The sequence below is a fragment of the Rana temporaria genome, chromosome 1 (assembly GCF_905171775.1).
Source record: "Rana temporaria chromosome 1, aRanTem1.1, whole genome shotgun sequence".
NCBI classification, from domain to species: domain Eukaryota; kingdom Metazoa; phylum Chordata; class Amphibia; order Anura; family Ranidae; genus Rana; species Rana temporaria.
Genome location: NC_053489.1, coordinates 168,037,864 through 168,057,042, shown reverse-complemented (window position 1 = coordinate 168,057,042; position 19,179 = coordinate 168,037,864). Strand labels below are relative to the sequence as shown.

Sequence of the window (19,179 nt, the reverse complement as noted above, 5' to 3'; positions counted from 1 at the left end):
AATGCAAGACCCATCAAATCTCTCTTGTGGGACGCATCACATCTGTTAAGATGGTCCTCCTTCCTAAGCTCCTATACCTATTCCAGACACTACCCATCTCCGTCCCCTATGGCCACCTACACAAACTACAGGCTGACCTACTGCTATATGTGTGGAACTATAAAGGACACAGGATAACTCGCTCAGTCATGAAGGCATAACGCGCCGACGGGGGCCTGTCGTTTCCCAACATAGTTAAATACTACCAAGCGGCCCAACTACGTCTCCTGGTTTCCCCAACAGTCATACAATAAATGGACAGAGATAGAGAAAATCTGGCTGGCACCTGTACACTTGAACAGCCTCCTCTGGAACACAAATGTGGAGGTAGAACCTGGTCGACTATTAGGGTCAATGTCTTAGCTCCGACGGCTTTGGCAAAAGCTATCCTGTGAATGTGAGCTTAAATCCGAATGTTCACTGATGACCTCCTTCCATTGCAATCCCAAAGTGCCAGCAAACCAGGCCCCTTCAGATGTCATGGCCCTAGGCCTCACGGAACCTATTTCACTTCAGACACCTAGTAGATCCCAGATCCCGTAAATTACTACCATTCTCTGAGCTCCAAACCAAACATGACCTACCCCGACAGGTGTTCTACGGCTATCTGCAGATTCGACACTATGCCCAAACCATAACTCCGCACCTGCAATTTTCCACACCCCCCCATTTGAACGCATCATACTTGAGGGCCACACACATAGAGGACTGATCTCAGATATATACCAGATCCTAAACACATGCACCATTGGGAGAGGGAGCTGGGGGAAGAGATTGCTGTGGAGGCCTGGCTGGCGATCTGGAGTCAGGTTGCCAAGAGCTCCCTATGTACCCTCTATAAAGAAAAACGCTTATGAGATTCTCTTCTTTTGGTACCTGACTCCAGACGTGCTCCATAAAATTTACCCCTCCACCTCTGATCGATGCTGGCACTGCAAGAAAGACAGGGGCATTCTTTTCCACATTTACTGGACATGACCTTTAATAGCCCCATTCTGGACCTCAGCACAACAATTACTGACTCGTCCCTTAGCAAGCTGCTTGCTATGGGGACACACATGCTTGCTCCAAACCCTGCTCCATAAGACACACAGAGCGCAGTTGGCCCTGCCCCCACTCCCTCCTCACTGACTGTGATTGACAATGGCTCCAGAGCCAAAGAGGAAAGATAGCTGAGATCCTCTGCTCTTGTGAACATCGTTGGATCTAGATCAGGCACAGGTAAGTATTAGGGGGGATGCAAACCAAAGGTAAAAAAAACTAAGCCTTTAGAATCACTTTAAATTCCCCTCCTAATGTTTCTGACTATGTTCTTTAATTGAAACATTTCTAAGGTTGGCTGCAAGGTAAATCATGCTTTGTGTCTCCTCATCTGCAGACTATTCCAATATTCCAGCACTCAAAAACATTTTTTGGTCATTGTATCTATGAAATACTACACTAAACTAATGTTAATTTCAGAATAAATACAACCCTGTCTCTTTACCTTACATTGCAGCCTAATCAAGATGCTTACATATTCTCCCATGACTGTATATTATTTATAGCTATTGTCTGAAATAATACACTCTAATTTTTATTTGGGATAAAACTGCCTTGTCTCTTCTTACATTCCAACCTGATCAAGCTGCTTACATGCTGTGCAACAAGTATGTACTATATTTTTGACTACCATCTCTAAAATAATACAGTCTACTTTTTATTTCATGATAAAGTATAACTGTCCGTTTCCTCTGTGGAATACTAAAGCTGCTTACATAGTGTGCAGTGAGTGTGTACAATATCACTCACTTTTCTTTTCCAAAATTTCTATTAACCTCTTCCCGCCCGCACGGCGGGTTTTACGGCCACATTGTGGCTCTAAATTGCCGGGAGGCCGTCTTTATACGGCCTCCAGGCCACTGGGGGGCGCGCGAGCTATACACTTTTTGCGATTTTTATTATTACCAAAAATATGTAGAAGAATACGTATCGGACTAAACTGAAAAAAAAAAAATCTTTTTTTTATTGGATATTTATTATAGCAAAAAGTAAAAAATTAAGTTTTTTTTCAAAATTGTCACTCTATTTTTGTTTATAGTGCAAAAAATAAAAATCGCAGAGGTGATCAAATACCACCAAAAGAAAGCTCTATTTGTGGGAAAAAAAGGACGCCAATTTTGTTTGGGAGCCACGTCGCAGGACCGCGCAATTGTCATTCAAAGCGTGACAGTACTGTAAGCTGAAATTTCACCTGGGCAGGAAGGAAGTATATGTGCCCAGTAAGCAAGTGGTTAAAGTTAGAAATGTTAAGTACACTCGATTGGGTAGAATATAGATCAATTTAATTAATCTAAAATATCAATAGTATACTAGAGAGAAAAAAAGGGTGTGGAGAAGAACAAATCTCAGGGACAATGGTAAATTGTGTGTATGAGGTGGTATGAAATCACCTTAATATCTCTGGCTTTTGTCTCTAAAATAATATACAGGCATACCCCACTTTTAAGTACACAATGGGGTTTATTTACTATCGCTGGAAAGTGCAAAATCAGGCTCACTTCTGCATAGAAATCAATGAGTTTCTAACCCCAGCTTGCTCAATTAAGCCTGGTAATAAAACCTGGAAGCTCATTGGTTTCTATGCAAAAGTGAGCCTGATTTTGCACTTTTCAGCGACAGTGAATAAACCCCATTGTGTACTTAAAAGTGGGGTATGCCTGTATACTAAATGTTTTTTCATGCTACAACATACCTGGCCTCTCCCTCTTAACTTCGAGCCCAATAAGGCTGTTTACATATTTTTGGCAGTTGTCCTTAAAATAATACACTCTAATTTTTATTTCATAATAAAAACTTGCCTTGTCTCTCCCTCTTAAATTGCAGCCTAATTAAGCATCACAAGCTTTGAACATCTTGCGGATGTCAATCCATCATCCAAAAATGGAAATAGTATGACACAACTGCAAACCAAGACATGGTCATATACCTAAACTGACAAACCGGGCAAGTAGAGGATTAATCAGATAAGCAGCCAAGAGGCCCATGGTAACACTGAAGGAGCTGCAGAAACCCACAGCTCAGGTTGGAGAATCTGTTCACAAGACAACTATTAGTTGTGCACTCCACAAATCTAGCCTTTTTGGAAGAGTGGCAAGAAGAAAGCCATTGTTGAAAAAAAAATGTATTTTTTGCAGTTTGCGAGAAAACATGTGAAAGAAGGTGCTCTGGTCAGATGAGACCAAAATTGAACTCTTTGACCTAAAAGCAAAATGCTATGTGTGGCAAAAAACTAACACTGCACATCAACCTGAACACACCATCCCCACCGTGAAACATGGTGGTGGCAGCATCATGCTGTGGGTATGCTTTTCTTCAGCAGATAGGGAAGCTGGTCAGAGTTAATGGGAAGATGGATGGAGCAAAAAACAGGGCACTCTTAGAAGAAAACCTGTTAGAGTTTGCAAAAGACTTGAGACAGGGGTGGGGGTTCACCTTTCATAAGGACAACAACCCTAAACATACAGCCAGAGCTGCAATGGAATGGTTTCGATCAAAGCATATTCATGCGTTAGCCAAATCAAACTCCAGACCTAAATCATATTGAAAATCTGTGGCAAGACTTGAAAATTGCTGTTAGGACACTCTCCGTCCAAGCTGACAGAGCTTGAGTTATTTTGCAAAGAATAGGCAAAAATGTCACGCTCTAGATGTGCAAAGCTGGTAGAGACATCCCCAAAAAGACTTGCAGCTGTAATTGCAGTAAAAGGTGGTTTTACAACATATTGACTCAGGGGGGCTGAATACAAATGCACGTCACACGTTTTACATATTTATTTGTTAAAAATGTTGAAAACCATTTATCATTTTCCTTCCACTTCACAATTATATCTCACTTGTGTTGGTCGATCACATAAAATCCCAATAAATTACATTTCCATTTTTGGCTGTAACATGACAAAATGTGGAAAAGTTCACAAGAGCCTACATGTGACGTCACGGCTCCTGGAATTCAAGGAGTCTAACTTTTTGCATTAGCCATCAATACCCTTCCCCACGTTATCAAATGAGCCCAGGTCAAGCCAAATCAAATAGCTGTTTTACATCAAAGAACGATGTGCAGGTAATGGCAAGAGAACTATGGGCCAGATCCACGTAGACCGGGCGCAACTTAACTTTCCCGATTTAAGTTAGACCGCCGCAATTTTTCCAAGTTAGTGCCCGATCCACAAAGCACTTACCTGGAAATTTGCAGCGGTGTTTGATTAGGGCGAGTCCCATTTAAATTAGGCGCGCTCCCGCGCCGGACGTACTTCGCATGCTCCGTCGGGTAAATTACCAGACGTGCATTGCGCTAACTGACGTCGCACCGACGTCATTTGCTTAGACGTTAACGTAAATGGCGTCCAGCGCCATTCACGGACCTTGATGTTTAAATTTTGACGCGGGAACGACGGCGATACTTAACATGGCTTAAGAGAACTAGGGCTCAGCCCTAGTTTTACGCGGCGTAACCCGACGGAAACTACGTAGATTTAGATCGATGGGCCGTTCGGGACGTTTGGCAATCGCCGTAAGTCTTCATCTGCATATTCTACGCCGGCCGCAATGGCCTCGCCACCTAGCGGCCGGCCTAGAATTTCATCCTTAAGATCCGACAGTGTAATTCAATTACACCTGTCGGATCTTAGGGCTAGCTATGCGTAACTGATTCTATGAATCAGTCCCATAGTTAGAAACAGAGATACGACGGCGTATCAGTAGATACGCCGTCGTATCTCGTTTGTGGATCTGGCCCTATGGGTGTAATTCCTTACATTGTTAAAGCTCAATAATCATGCTTGCTTCAATTTCTAAAATTTTTGAAATGCAGAATCTGAATCCTTACAAAACTGTTTGAAGAGAATGCATTAGCATCTCTAGCATCATTAAACATTCATCTTGTGGCAGGTGCTCAACTTCAACATAAGGTTGTTGACTAAAGAGTTTAGGATTGAGTGGAATTTGTTCCATTTGTCTGTTACTAGGTCCACGTCTACCACATTGATGCAAGCCTAAATCCTTTCCTTTACCAATTGGTTCTCTCTCCAATTATCTTCTTGACTATGTAAAGTCAATGAAACATTTTGTTCCTTAGTGACAACTTTTTTGGCCTTCAAAGGATCATTAGCCACGCTCATGCATTCATTATCATGTCTAAAGGTTCTCAATTCAATACCTTAATCTTGGTTATTAAAACCTTTTTTTTTAGGATAAGTTTACCTTTGGGAACATGTGAGATGTTCCACCTGTTTTTACGGTGGAACATGCCACATGTTCCCACTGTTATAGATGCTCCCTGACCTGATGATCAGGTCAGATGCAAGCCTCAGTTCTTCTCCCCAAAATTGAATCCAATTTAAAAAGAAACTTGGCCATGTAGGGCTCCACCAACCCAGACTCATCGTTTATTCAGTTCTGTGAATGTCGGCTTGTAGTTCTCAATGAATATATTGAGAACTAAGGGACATCTTTGCCTGTGTCAGCAAAAAGTGTAAACCTAAAGCCACCTTGTGGAAGTGCAGACAGCCCAAGCCCTTAGGTGTTCCCCTGCAGCTATGCCTAGAGTACAGTGGATCCAGCCACCAGCAATAAATGCAGCAAAGAGTTTCTTTGTACCGACTTATCAGAGTAGGTCATTTTGGGCTTTCTCTGGAATTGTGGCAGTAGATTTCACCAATTTGCCCCTTTGTATCAGGGAGGGAAGAAATATTACCCTTGATGCATCCGCCAAAACATTTCCCCCTCCCCACAGCCAACACCTTAATATTTCTGCTGCTCCTAACTGCCAGCTCCCCAACATTCATTTCCCTTGCATTCTTCATTTACCTCTTGTTTCTTCATTCAGTATGCTGGTGTAGGGCAGGGAAGGTCTTCTTTAATCATAGGATTGTGCACGTAATTTTGGCTTCTGTCTGACCTTAAGATTTCCCCCCTCTATTTGATGCTGCTGGCTTTTCCCCTTGTGTTTTGGAATGTGGGCAGCCTATGGCATTGGTTTTGTAGGGGATCACCAGAAAGACCACCAAAGAGTTTATTTTCTAAATCTAAGGTTGCTGGAATCAAATTTACCCTTTCTCTGAATTTACAGAGTACCAGATACTGTGAGGTAATAGCTGCGACGAGACCCCTGGCTTCTCCCTCTGTCCCTTTTCTTCCCCTTTTTTCTATTCCTCTTAACCTTTCCAGTATTCTTTTTCCATCTCTTTTCTTTTCTCCTTTTTGTCAGCAGAACATGAGGATGAGGCATTATCATTTTTACTCTTTGCAGTCAACAAAATGATGCTAGCATATTGTGACATATTTGTTCATGTAATGTCAATTTGTTAAAAAAAGAACACATTCATGTATGTCCTAGGAATCGACAATGACCTACTCTTTATTATTCTTTGAGATCATATAATAGATTCTTACCTGTTCTGACTGACAATTTCTGTAGTCTTTATTCAGTGTGGAAAACTTTGATAAAAATACTGTATAATCTTTAAAAACAGAGTTTTTTTTTGCACTACCTCCACTACCTGCATTTTGAAATTCCTCTTGGATGGTGGTACTAAATCCCCCAGATTACCCTCCTCCTCCTCCCCACCTCCAGCACTGCCAACCCTTCTCCCCAATTCTACTTCTCACCACTAGCACCCCAACATTCTTTTTCATCCTTTTCATATTTCTGTGGGATTGTCCTGGACATATTATTCTATACATTTTGCCCACGTCTCAAAGAATTGGGGATATAGTGGAATTAAGTGAAGGGGAGGAAAGTGCCACAAAGAAATTATTAAAATGTGCATCCTTAAGCAGGTGGAAAAGGGCAAATTATCAGGCACCAAACAATTCGAAGAAGAGTACAAACCCTTTTGCTGCCAACTAGTCTCATTAATGTGTTACTTTCAACAAGCTTGGTGCATACTCATATGATTCCTTATGCATGTGATGCCCAAATGGCTAGTAAATTTACCAGTGCTGGTATGCTGCACGCATGCTACATCACCCCAATGGTGATGTCAGCAGCAGATACAGTAAAAGAGGCCCACACTGCAAAGCTCTCTCAATGTTCTGCCTATTCAAGTGCATACATACTGTCCTGACACAAGCCAATTTCTATCACATAACTAGAGTCTATTTTTTGGATGTTTTGGGAATCATGTTTTATAGCTGTTGTGGCTACAGCTTCCACCACTCAGTGCAGGCTTTTGAAGGCTGGATAAAAACAATCAGGTGTCTCTGCCAAAACTACGTAAAAAGTAAATTTTTCATTTTTTAACCACTTGAGACCCGGAAGGATCTGTCCCCTTAACCGCTTGCTTACTGAGCACTTAAACCCCCCTCCTATCCAGACCAATTTTCACCTTTCAGTGCTCTCACTCTTTGAATGACAATTGTGTGGTCATACAACACCATACCCAAATACATTTTTTATTATTTTTTCCCAACAAATAGAGCTTTCTTTTGGTGTTATTCGATCACCTCTGTGGTTTATATTTTTTTTTATTAAAAAAGACCAAATAAAAAAAAAATACAAAACCGTTTTATATTTTGTTATAACATTTTGCAAACAGGTAATTTTTCTCCTTCATTGAAGTACGCTGATGAGGCTTCACTGATGGGCACCGATAGGCTGCTCTAATAGGCATTTAGGGGCTGCACTGATGGGCACCGATAAGGCAGCACTGATGGGCACCAATAAGGTGGCACTGGTGGGCACTGAGAGGTGACACTGAGAGGTGGCACTGATGGGTGGCACAAAGGGCATTGATAGGTGGCACTGGTCGGCACTGAGAATTGGCACTAATAGGTGGCACTGATAGCTGGCAGTGATGGGCACTGATAGGTGGCAGTGATGGGCACTGATGGGTGGCAGTGATGGGCACTGATCAGCACTGGTAGGGGACACTGATAGGCACCACTAGTGGACATTGATAGGTGGCACTCGTGGGCATTGATGGGTGGCACCATTTTGCACTGGTGGGCACTGGCAGGTGGCACTGGCAGGCAGTACTGGTGGGCACTGATGAGGCGGATGTGCCTCTTTCTCTGCGTGCAAAAAGGAGGACGTCTATTGACGGCCTCCCGGCAAAGTAGATCTGCGCTGTAGCCGTCATTCGGCTATGTTAATTAAACATCCACCTGATGAGGCGGATGTGCCTCTTTCTCTGCGTGCAAAAAGGAGGACGCCTATTGACGGCCTCCCGGCAAAGTAGATCTGCGCTGTAGCCGTCATTTGGCTATAGCGCGGATTGGAAGTGGTTAATGACTAGGTCATTTTTGGCGATACAACACTGTGCCAGTTTAACTGACAATTGCGTGGTCATCCGACGTTGTACTCAAACTAAATTGACGTCCTTTTTTTTCAGCAAATAGAAATTTATTTTGCTGGTATTTGCTCACCTCTATGGTTTTTATTTTTGAGCTATAAACAATAAAAGAGCGACAATTTAAAAAATATATATAAATGTTCTTCATCGGTTTAGGCCAATATGTATTCTTCTACATATTTTTGGTAAAAAAAATCTCAATAAGCATATATTGATTATAAATATTATAAATAGGGAATATATTGATGGCATTTTTATTTTTTTTATTTTTTACAAGTAATGGCGGTGATCTGATTTTTATCAGGACTGCGACATTGCGACGGACAGATCGGACACTTTTGACACTTTTTTGGGACCACTGACATTTATACAGTGCTAAGTACTATAAACATGCACTAATTACTGTATAAATGCTACTAGCAGGGAAGGGGTTTACACAAACAAATCCCCATTCTGGCCCTCGTGCCTGCGATCGCAGGTGGCTTCGGCACGCATCAGGTCCCCCATCGTGTATCGGGCGTGCATGCGTGTCTGCTATGGTTCTTATAGGAGCCTACGAACATATATGGCGATTTGGGCAGGAGAGCCAACCTGCCGCCATATGGGTATGGGAGCCGGTAGGGGAGTGGCTAAGGAACCAAATTAGATGATGCTCTATTTAAGCGAAACTAATAAAGTAAATGTAAAAAAAAAAATACCCATGCAAAATATGTGACACCAGAATACTGTGTCACTGTCATTTTCTTTAAAGTTTAATGCAACATAGCAACCTGGAGGCATTCTGCATACAGTTGGTGTGCAGAACTTCCCACGAAATGTAATTTCCTGCTTGTGTGATTGGCTCACTGATCTTCCCAGTTGTCTACACTAAGATACGTCAGATTTTAGGCATCCTCTGCAAATTCTTCATTAGAACACAACAAGTACATCAGCTGATTGATAATGAAAAAGTCATTTACATATTTTCTTTGCACATTGACAAAACCAAACAAGCAGCTTTTTCTTCAGAGCAGAAACAAAGTTTGTTGAAATCCTTGCAATGTACACTGATCACCCAAAGTGTACTGTTTTTTTCTCAACAAAAGTGCAGTTACTCCTAAAGTACTGTTATTGCTTGTTCAGAATATTCAAATACGTTAGTGTGCATAATTTGGTCAAAGGCTCACTAATATATTAGTAAGTATAAATTAGAAACTTATCAGTTTCACATCCTCAAATAGCCATTATGAAGAAAATATGTCCTCTCATTTGGAATTTAATTTAATATAACAAGAAAGATTTTTTTTTTCTATGGCTTTGATCTACTCGTATGTCCAGGTCTTCGCTATTTATATTCACCACTGTCTCTCTCATAACATACAGTTCCTGTAGACCTATTTTTATAATTTTTCACAATGCTACTTGAGTTTTGCAACAATAAGTACCTTCTAGTGTGTGCAGAATGGACATCACTACGCTTGCCTGATATCAAACTTTATATACTAAGCATTAACCTAGTCCAATATTCAATGCAGAAAATGTCTTATCGGTGCAAGGTTGGGGAAAAGGGATTGGGTTCTATCTCAAATGCACTTACAAAATGCCTCCTTTTCTGCCTTGTGAAAAATGTATTGCAGAACTGCCAAGCCTCAAGTTAATTTGATTTTTTTTTATCATCCTTGCTGAGTTTTATCTCATCTTAATAGTTCAGCTTCTGAAATGGGATTCAAATTCAGGCCAGATCCTCCTTCTTGGGAGATGAGTAAGGGAGCAAGAAAGAGAATAAGATGAGATTGCTCTCAGGTAGAAGAATGGCTTAGTCTTTACTTTTCCTAAACAGGGAAACCAATCACCTCGTATTAAGTAAAAAAAAAGCATTTTACTTCCACTCTCCTGAAATAACATGTTTAACTCTTCATATACTTATACTCTTTGTTCTAGGGGAATGATCTGGAAAATTGGACCAATGTTCATTTGTGATACCCCATTTCAAAATGTAAACCTTGGACGTAATGCCATGCTCATATGGGCATTAGTAACAACATTCAGCTTCTCACTGGACCCTTGAAAAGTTGAGGATCCCAAATCTCACACTTAATGGGAGGCATTCTTGTGGGATCTAGGATTATCAGCTCTTCAAGGGTCTTAAAAAAGGTCTGTGACATCACCCTCTTCAAAGGCAAGCCCACCTGAAATCTGGCTGTATTGTAAGGGCCCTTTCACACGGAGTGGATCCGTATTGATCCGCCCCGTGTGTGTCCGTCGGCTCAGTGGGGATCATGCGTAAATCCCGCTGAGCTGTCGGCGGACAGAGCGGTCCCCGCACACTGTGCAGAGACCGCCCTGTCTTTCCTCCGCTCTCCCCTATGGGGAATCGGATGAATACGGACCGTGTGTCCGTATTCATCCGATCCGTTCCGCCAGACGGATGCATTACAAGTCCATAAACGGACTTGTAAAAAACGGACCGTTTGTCCGTACGTGTGAAAGGGCCCTTAGGCCCCGTACACACGACCGGATCTATCCACTGGGATTTATCCGCAGATCAGTTCCAGCGGATAGATCCGGTCGTGTGTACGTCCGAGCGGACATTTATCGGCGGAAAAAAATCCAGCCGACGGATTTCAAGCGGATAAAAATTTCTTAGCATGCTAAGAAATCTATCCGCTTGAATCCTGTCCAGCGGATTGATCCGGTGGTCTGTACACCTGCTCCCCTCCCTCGCATGCGTCGTAATGATTCGACGCATGCGTGGAAGTCTTTAGCTTCCAGCGTCGTGCGCGTCGCCGCGCCATCGTCGCGGCGCGACACGTCACCGCGGATGGATTCCGCGCGTATTTCGATCTGATGGTGAGTACAGCCAACCAAATCCGCCAAAGGATTTATCCTCTCGTGTATGTGCTTCAGTTGTTGGTGGTATACTTTTAATTTATGCAAGGTATTTAACCATCTTTTCATTTTTAGAATATTTATACTAAGAAAGAGGATTGTACCTCATATCTTTTGAAACATTTAATCTGGAATTAAATTAAAAGTAAAAATATTAATTAACTAAATGTCTGCAAAGGGTTTAGTTATTCTATTTCATCATCATGCTTAAAAAGGAGTTTTTTGTTGTTGAAAAAAGGTAGGATCCCTTTGGTATTAAAACAGGAATGAAGTTTTCAGACCTCATTGTGCTTAATAATGAATTTGTTTATTTGGAAAGCAAAACAAACCAGACGACTACTGGTTTACAAAGATAATATTAACACGATATGGAAGCTCTTTCTACTTTTATGGGGCAGAATTATGAACACCGATTTAACGAAGAAATGTAATCTGGTTATATTTTGCTTTCCCTTGTTTATCCCTTGTTTATCCATCCTCCTTCCATCAACATGCAAATGTAATTGTTTAATAAAACCTATTCACTTTTATGAAATATCTTATTTTGAACCAAGTGGTCCTCAATCGATCTCTGTGATTCTCTGTGCAATGCAAACAGGCCAATGGCTGGTGGAAGGGGTTGTGGATAGCTTCCTGAAAACATGACAGTACATTCCCTCTCAAGATCCCTCACCCCTGACGCAAGCAGAGGGATGGCTCCTGGGGGAAGCTATATGAATATCAAAATACTTTAAAAGACATGTATGTGTCTGGAGTACTAATTGTTCCTAGGCAGATTAATCTGCATCCAGTCAGCCCTAGACAAAGTTTATATGTGATGATAAGCCTTCATGATTTAAAGGACTATAATAGCATGAATGAAAGAAGCAGCCCAAGCATAGGAAAGGGTTAGATTGTGCTGGACATCCTCCAACTAGAAAAAAAAGGAGGGCTCTATATGATTTGCCGAAGCTTCTAATGCACACTGTGAGAAGCTCATGGTATACACTGAAATCAGATTTCACACTTTCAATACAGGGGAGGAGCATGTAGAGCTGAGACAAAGGCTGGATTTCAGCTTTAATGGTTTGTGTTTGAGTAATTGTTTTCCCTATAATTTAAATTACTGTACTTCAAGCAAAATTTAAAATACAATAATTAAAATTATAGAAAAAAACTTCTTCCTTTCTTTGCCCATAATGCTGTCATATTTAAGGATTGGCCCTGTGTTACCAGTGAGAAGAGAGGATTTCTCTAAAGTTTGGAAACTACAGATCATCCAGTCTTCATCAGGAATTACTTGATTGCATGATGCTGTCTGGTCTCAACCCACAGAGGTGAGTGGGAGTCACCAGATTCTTACATATGACTCTACGTAATAGTTGTCATATATGGCTATCATCTTTCATCAGAATTAAACTTCAGTACTAGAAAGAATTTCAAAAGCAATGATATCAATCATAAGCTCACCATATGGGACATCAACATCCACCTGACCCAGGAGTAATCATTCATCCAAATTGAAGTGAGTAAAAAGCAAAAGTTGAAAAAAGGACATGAGCAATACCATGACAATGGATGAAGAATTGGTAACAAGTAATAAGTGAAGAGCAACAAATAGCATGTGATAAGTGATAAACAGTGAATCATGAATAATAAATTCAATAATAAGGTTCACAAACAGTTAATAATGCAGGGGTAATAAGTGACCACTATGGAATAAAGCACTAAGAAAGCATAGAAAACAAACACAAGCAAATAATACTAAGAATGAATTAGCTAACCATCAATAATAGCCCATTAGTTCATGTAATTCTGTATTTTAGTTTTACCTTAAAATAAGACACTCAGCTATGCTAAAAAAAACTTCTCGCTACACAAAGCTTTCTTTCCTCTAAACTGAAACTGATAAATTCAGAGTCATGATCTAATATCAATTAGGATATAGGCAGATGTCCAACCACCCACTGCTTATAGGGGAGACCTTGATTTGTCCGTTTGGAAAACCTTTTCAGATCGTACTGTTCTCCTACAAGGAACATTGTGTCAATTGTGTTTTTCTAACCACTCCACTCTAAATCAGTAAACATAGGCATTTATGTACCTCAGAGAACCAACCACATCGCAAGTAACTGCCATTCGCCCTGCTTGATGATTGCATAGCAGGTAAATCCAGGACAGAATGACTGTTCTTAAACAGGACATACAATCTGCATGCATAGTTCCATGGTGACTTCTCATGGGAAAATCAAAGCCATTGTTGGATCATGTAATTTGACTGGCATGGAACACAGTTTAGCCCAGTGCACATAAATGATTGCAAGTGTTTTTAAGTGTACAATACGTGGATGACCTTCAAGAAGAGCCTTTAGTTAGTCCAAATTTTGAATTATAATGCAGTTTCCCTGCATAATTCAACCCATCTAAGCAGAAAGTTTATACTGAAGCATGTTAGGCACAACATGAAAGAAAAAACAAAACAAGAGAGTGCAAAGCCACCCAAGTGTAACTCAGCTTTAAAGTGAATGTAAACCACAATGTAGAGAATACGATTTCATATAATCTGTGCCCAGTCTTGCCACACAGAGTTAATCCAGCTCTGAGCAATCCTCTTTTTATTGTTCAGGGAAATAAAACAGACTTCCAGATAAAAACCAAAGTCCTTGCTTGAGTGACAGGTTATTTACATATCTCGTGCACGGCTTGCAGACATACACAGCTTCTGTAAAAAGTGCTCAATTCACATCCCCCTCCCCTCTTCCCTCCAGTTCTATGTATATTCTGATGGCTGTTGCATTTTCTCATGGCACTGAACTGTGACTCACCCCATATTTTGAAAACATTTAATCAAAACACAGGTGAGGGGATGTGAATTGTGCACTTTTTTTCAGAAGCAAGGACTTTGGTTTTTATCTGGAAGTCTGTTCTATTTCACTGAACAATAAAATAGGATTGCTGAGAGCTGGATTAACTCTGTGTGGCAAGACTGGGCACAGATAATAGGAAATCTTATACTCTACATTGTGACATAAAAAAATAGTAAAGTTAAAAATACAATGGTCAAACTCACATTGTGTGAAAATAGATACAGCATAAGGATTCCACTGTGGCCGTACTCCTAAAACCACCTCAAGATCCAGACATGGGAAGGGGGAGCTGTGGACGTTCAACTTAGCTGCCTGGATCCTGAAAGCACATCCGAGGCTATCTACCACCACGTTCAACGTGCAGATCCTAATGTACATGTGCCCGATCCAGCCAGCGCTACACTCCAAGGACACACAAACCCACACGAGCAGGATACAGGGGGGAAGAGAGTGAGGACATCACACAGTTGCCATGACAATGCGTTTCATAGACAAGGCCACCTTCCTCAGGTCACCGTATGTGCTGCCAGGATCCAGGCAGCTTCGTTGAATCTCCACGGTTCCCCCTTCCCCTGTCAGGGTCTTGAGGTGGTTTTAGGAGTGCAGCCACAGTGGAATCCTCATGCTGTATCTATCTTCACACAATGTGAGTTTGACAATTGTATTGTTTTTACCATATTAAAGCCGAGTTACACTAGGGTGGCTTTGCACTCTCCTCTTTTGTGTTTTGTCTAGATGTGTTCCTGACACCCAGATGATCCATAAAGAGCAGCAGCACCCTTTGACTTGTCTAATTTGCACCAGCTAGTTTTTTCTTTTGTGTGTATTTTTTATTTACAATAGGAAGGACACAGGTCTGAAAGTGTTCAAACACAGGCTAAAATACATGTCAGATGGCATGTTTACTGTAAATCCTGTGAATTAGTACATTCCACATCTTGCACAGATTAGAATTTCTGTACAATGTATTTAATGTGCTGGGGCTACTGAATTCACTAAAAAACAATTACCGGTAGTGATGGTTGTCTCTGTGGAAAAAATGTATAAATGATAGTCTTTAAAAATAATATGGGGCAGATCCACAAAGATCTGCACCGGCGCATCGTATCTGAGATACGCTACGCCGCCGTACCTTACCTGGCTTTGGTTCGAATCCATAAAGATTTGGCGCCGTAAGTTACAGCTGCGTAGTGTATCTCAAGCGGCGTAACGGCGCGGAATTCAAGTTGGGCGGGTAGGGGGCGTGTTTCATTTAAATGAAGCGCGTCCCCGCGCCGAACGAACTGCACATGCGCGGTCCCTAAATTTACCACCGTGCATTGCGTGAAATGACGTCGCAAGGACGTCATTGTTTAGACTTAGACGTAAATTACGTCCATCCCGCGATTCACGGACGACTTACGCAAACAAAACAAAAAATTCAAATTAAACGCGGGAACGACGGCCATACTTAACATGGCAAGTCTAACTATACGCCGCAAAACAGCAGCTTTAACTATACGCCGGAAAAAGCCAACTAGAGACGACGTAAGAGAATGCGACAGCCGCGCGTATGTTCGTGGATCGTCGGAAATAGCTAATTTGCATACTCGACGTGGAAAACGACAAGAACTCCACCCAGCGGACACCGAAGTATTGCATCTAAGATCCGTAGGCGTACGAAGCTGTACGCCTGTCGGATCTAACCCAGATGCCGTTGTATCTTGGTTTGAGGATTCAAACCAAAGATACGACGCAGGAAATTTGAAAGTACGCCGGCGTATCAGTAGATACGCCGGCGTACTCTCTTTGTGGATCTGCCCCTAAATGTCTACAACTATCAAATTAGCACTATGATTAAGCATTGCCTTCATTCTGAAGATTGTTAGTTAAAAAAAAAAAGCTTTTTGAAAAATATTTTATTTGAACTTAAAGGGGTAACTATGTAAATGCAGAATTATGTACTATAAATATGAGGGTGGACTTATATTGATGAAAGAATGATGGGTGATAAGAGACCTGTCATTGCCCCAACTGCCACATTGTTCGGACCAAGCTTTACAAACAAAGGTTCTGTTCTAAATACTCCAGGGTGGAGTTAATCAGTGATGCAAGGCTTACAAAAAATGTGTATGTAATTATTTATGTACATGTATTATACCCTACAGTGCACTATACTCTCATATGAGCATATTACAATAGGGCCCTTTTGTTAAGTATGATGTTTTGGGGCTTACCGTTTCTACTGCCTCGCCCAAGAAATGATCCGATGGTGCCACCAGCTGGTAACAGAGGCAATCAAAGAGTAGAGGAGTAGATCATCTTTGATTGTCTGTATGGCCTTGTAGGACCGGAGTGACGCCAAGTAAACTATTTTTTTTTTCTTTAAAGCAGAAGATCAAAACTTTTTTTTGCTTTTGAGCCCCCAACCCTGCATGCTCGTACACAGAAGCAGACACATAAGTCGCTCGTGTATATGTAAACTGTGTTTGCACCACACATGTGAGATATCGCCGCGAACATTAGAGCGAAAGCAACAATTCTAGTACTAGACCTCATCCGTAACTCTAAACAGTTGTAAAGGCATTTAAGACGTCGCCTATGGAGAAGTACCATAGTTTGTCTCCATTCCACGAGTAGGTATCTATTAACCTGGCATAACATGATCTTTGAAATTATACAAAATAAATGGGTTATATATTATGTTTCTTTTTTTTTAACCACTTAACCCCCGGACCATATTGCTGGTCAAAGACCAGAGCACCTTTTGCGATTCGGGACTGCGTCGCTTTAACTGACAATTGCGTGGTCGTGCGACGTGGCTCCCAAACAAAATTGGCGTCCCTTTTTCCCCACAAATAGAGCTTTCTTTTGGTGGTATTTGATCACCTCTGCGGTTTTTATTTTTTGCGCTATAAACAAAAATAGAGCGACAATTTTGAAAAAAAATAATATTTTTTACTTTTTGCTGCAATAAATATCCCCCAAAAATATATAAAAAAACATTTTTTTCCTCAGTTTAGGCCAATATGTATTCTTCTACATATTTTTCGTAAAAAAAAATCACAGTAAGCGTTTATTGATTGGTTTGCGCAAAAGTTAAAGCGTTTACAAAATAAGGGGGTATTTTTATGGCATTTTTATTAATATGTTTTTTTTTTTACTAGTAATGGCGGCGATCAGCAATTTTTTTCAGTACTGCGACATTATGGCGGACACTTCAGACACTTTTGACACATTTTTGGGACCATTGGCATTTTTATAGCGATCCGTGCTATAAAAATGCATTGGATTACTATAAAAATGCCACTGGCAGTGAAGGGGTTAACACTAGGGGGCAGGTAAGGGGTTAAGTATGTTCCCTGGGTGTGTTCTAACTGTAGGGGGGGTGGCCTCACTAAGGGAAATGACTGATCGCTGTTCATACATTGTATGAACAGACAGTCAGGCATTTCTCTCCCTGACAGGACCGGGAGCTGTGTGTTAACACACACAGCTCCCGGTCCCCGCTCTGTAACGAGCGATCGCGTGTGCCCGGCCTGCGCGCGAGAGCCGACGTTATATTACGTGCTCTCGTGCAGGGGAGCCGACCTGCCGCCGTAAAACTGCGGCGGCTGGTCGGGAAGAGGTTAATACATTAAAATGCTCTTTTATTGCATTTGAAAAACTGCGTATATACTTTGTGACAAAAAAAATGCAACAATCTCCATTTTATTCCCTAGGGTCTCTGCTAATATATATATATATATATATATATATATATATATATATATATATATATATATATATATATATATATATATATATATATATATATAAATAATGTTTGGGGTTAGAAGTAATTTTCTAACAAACATATACTGATTTAAATCATTAGTAAGACCTCATTTGGAATATGCAGTTCAGTTTTGGGCTCCAGCAGTTCTCAAAAAGGATATCTGGGAACTGGAGAAAGTGCAGAGAAGGGCAACCAGACTGATAAGAGGCATGGAGGAGCTCAGCTATGAGGAAAGATTAGAGGAACTGAATTTATTCATTCTTGAGAAGAGGAGAATAAGGGGGGATATGATCAACATGTACAAATATATAATGGGTCCATATAGTGAACTTGGTGTTGAGTTAGTCACTTTACGATAAACACAGTGGACACGGGGGCACTCTTTACCTCTTTATGTCTAGAGGAAAATTGATTTAATCTCCAAATATGGAAAGGTTTCTTCACAGTAAGAGCTGTGAAAATGTGGAATAGACTAACTATGTAACCAAAAAGTGCTAGAGAAGGCTTGGTCTTCAAGTTGTTAACGATAGGTTCATTTTTCTGAACAGAAAGACTAAGAGCCACTGATTTTTTTATGCACACTTGTAGTTGTGTGGTATACCTTTTGCTGAATTAGAGAATTTATTCTTTAATATTTTTTGGAACTGCTAAAAATCTTAACCTGTGCTAAGGGAAATCTGAGAATGTATACCTAAGCAAGAAGAAAACAGGCTAAGTGTTCCGTTAAGTGCTGAAAAGATGTTCTAGGCATTAAATTAAAGCATTTCTCAAATGAACTAGTTAATATCTTTCCTAACAAATACACAATGTAAACCCAGGAGCAACATGTCTGATTACTTTAGCATTTCACAGATGCCATGTTATGGGTTTTTCTATTTCCTGTTTGTAATTTCTTCTTATGATTAATGCAGAGCCACTTTACCTGTGTTTGATGGAGTTTCCCAGATCTCTTCGTGGAATCTGTGGAGACCAGCGAGGCACTGATAGTGTGTCTGAAAGCAATAAACCATGATGAGTACAAGACCAATAGCATCCCACACCTCACACCATAAACCCAATTACTTGTATAGAATCGATGATTTAACTTACATACTATATACCTTATATACTGTATGCATTTGATATGTTATCAGTGAATTCAGCATACGTTCAGGTATCCCAATGCTGTGTTATTAGAATACCAGCTCAGGGATTCCATAAACATTTGCTAATCTCCTTCAACACAGCTAGCCATTTTAATTTGATAATGTGCTAAAATTTACGAACAGATCATTACTGAATTCGTCCACATTAGCTGTGATTTTTATTTATTAACTTGGGATAATACTATCTATGT

General features: G+C 40.8%; 1 protein-coding gene across 2 annotated transcripts in view; it reads right to left on the bottom strand.

Moving 5' to 3' along the window:
* Positions 1-19,179, bottom strand: part of KSR2 (kinase suppressor of ras 2) — a 607,737-nt gene that overhangs the window by 224,987 nt on the left and 363,571 nt on the right. For both annotated transcript variants that reach the window (XM_040345855.1, XM_040345864.1), the window contains exon 6: positions 18,766-18,835. In XM_040345855.1, the coding sequence (XP_040201789.1) occupies positions 18,766-18,835 (70 nt within the window). The remainder of the gene's footprint in view (positions 1-18,765; positions 18,836-19,179) is intronic.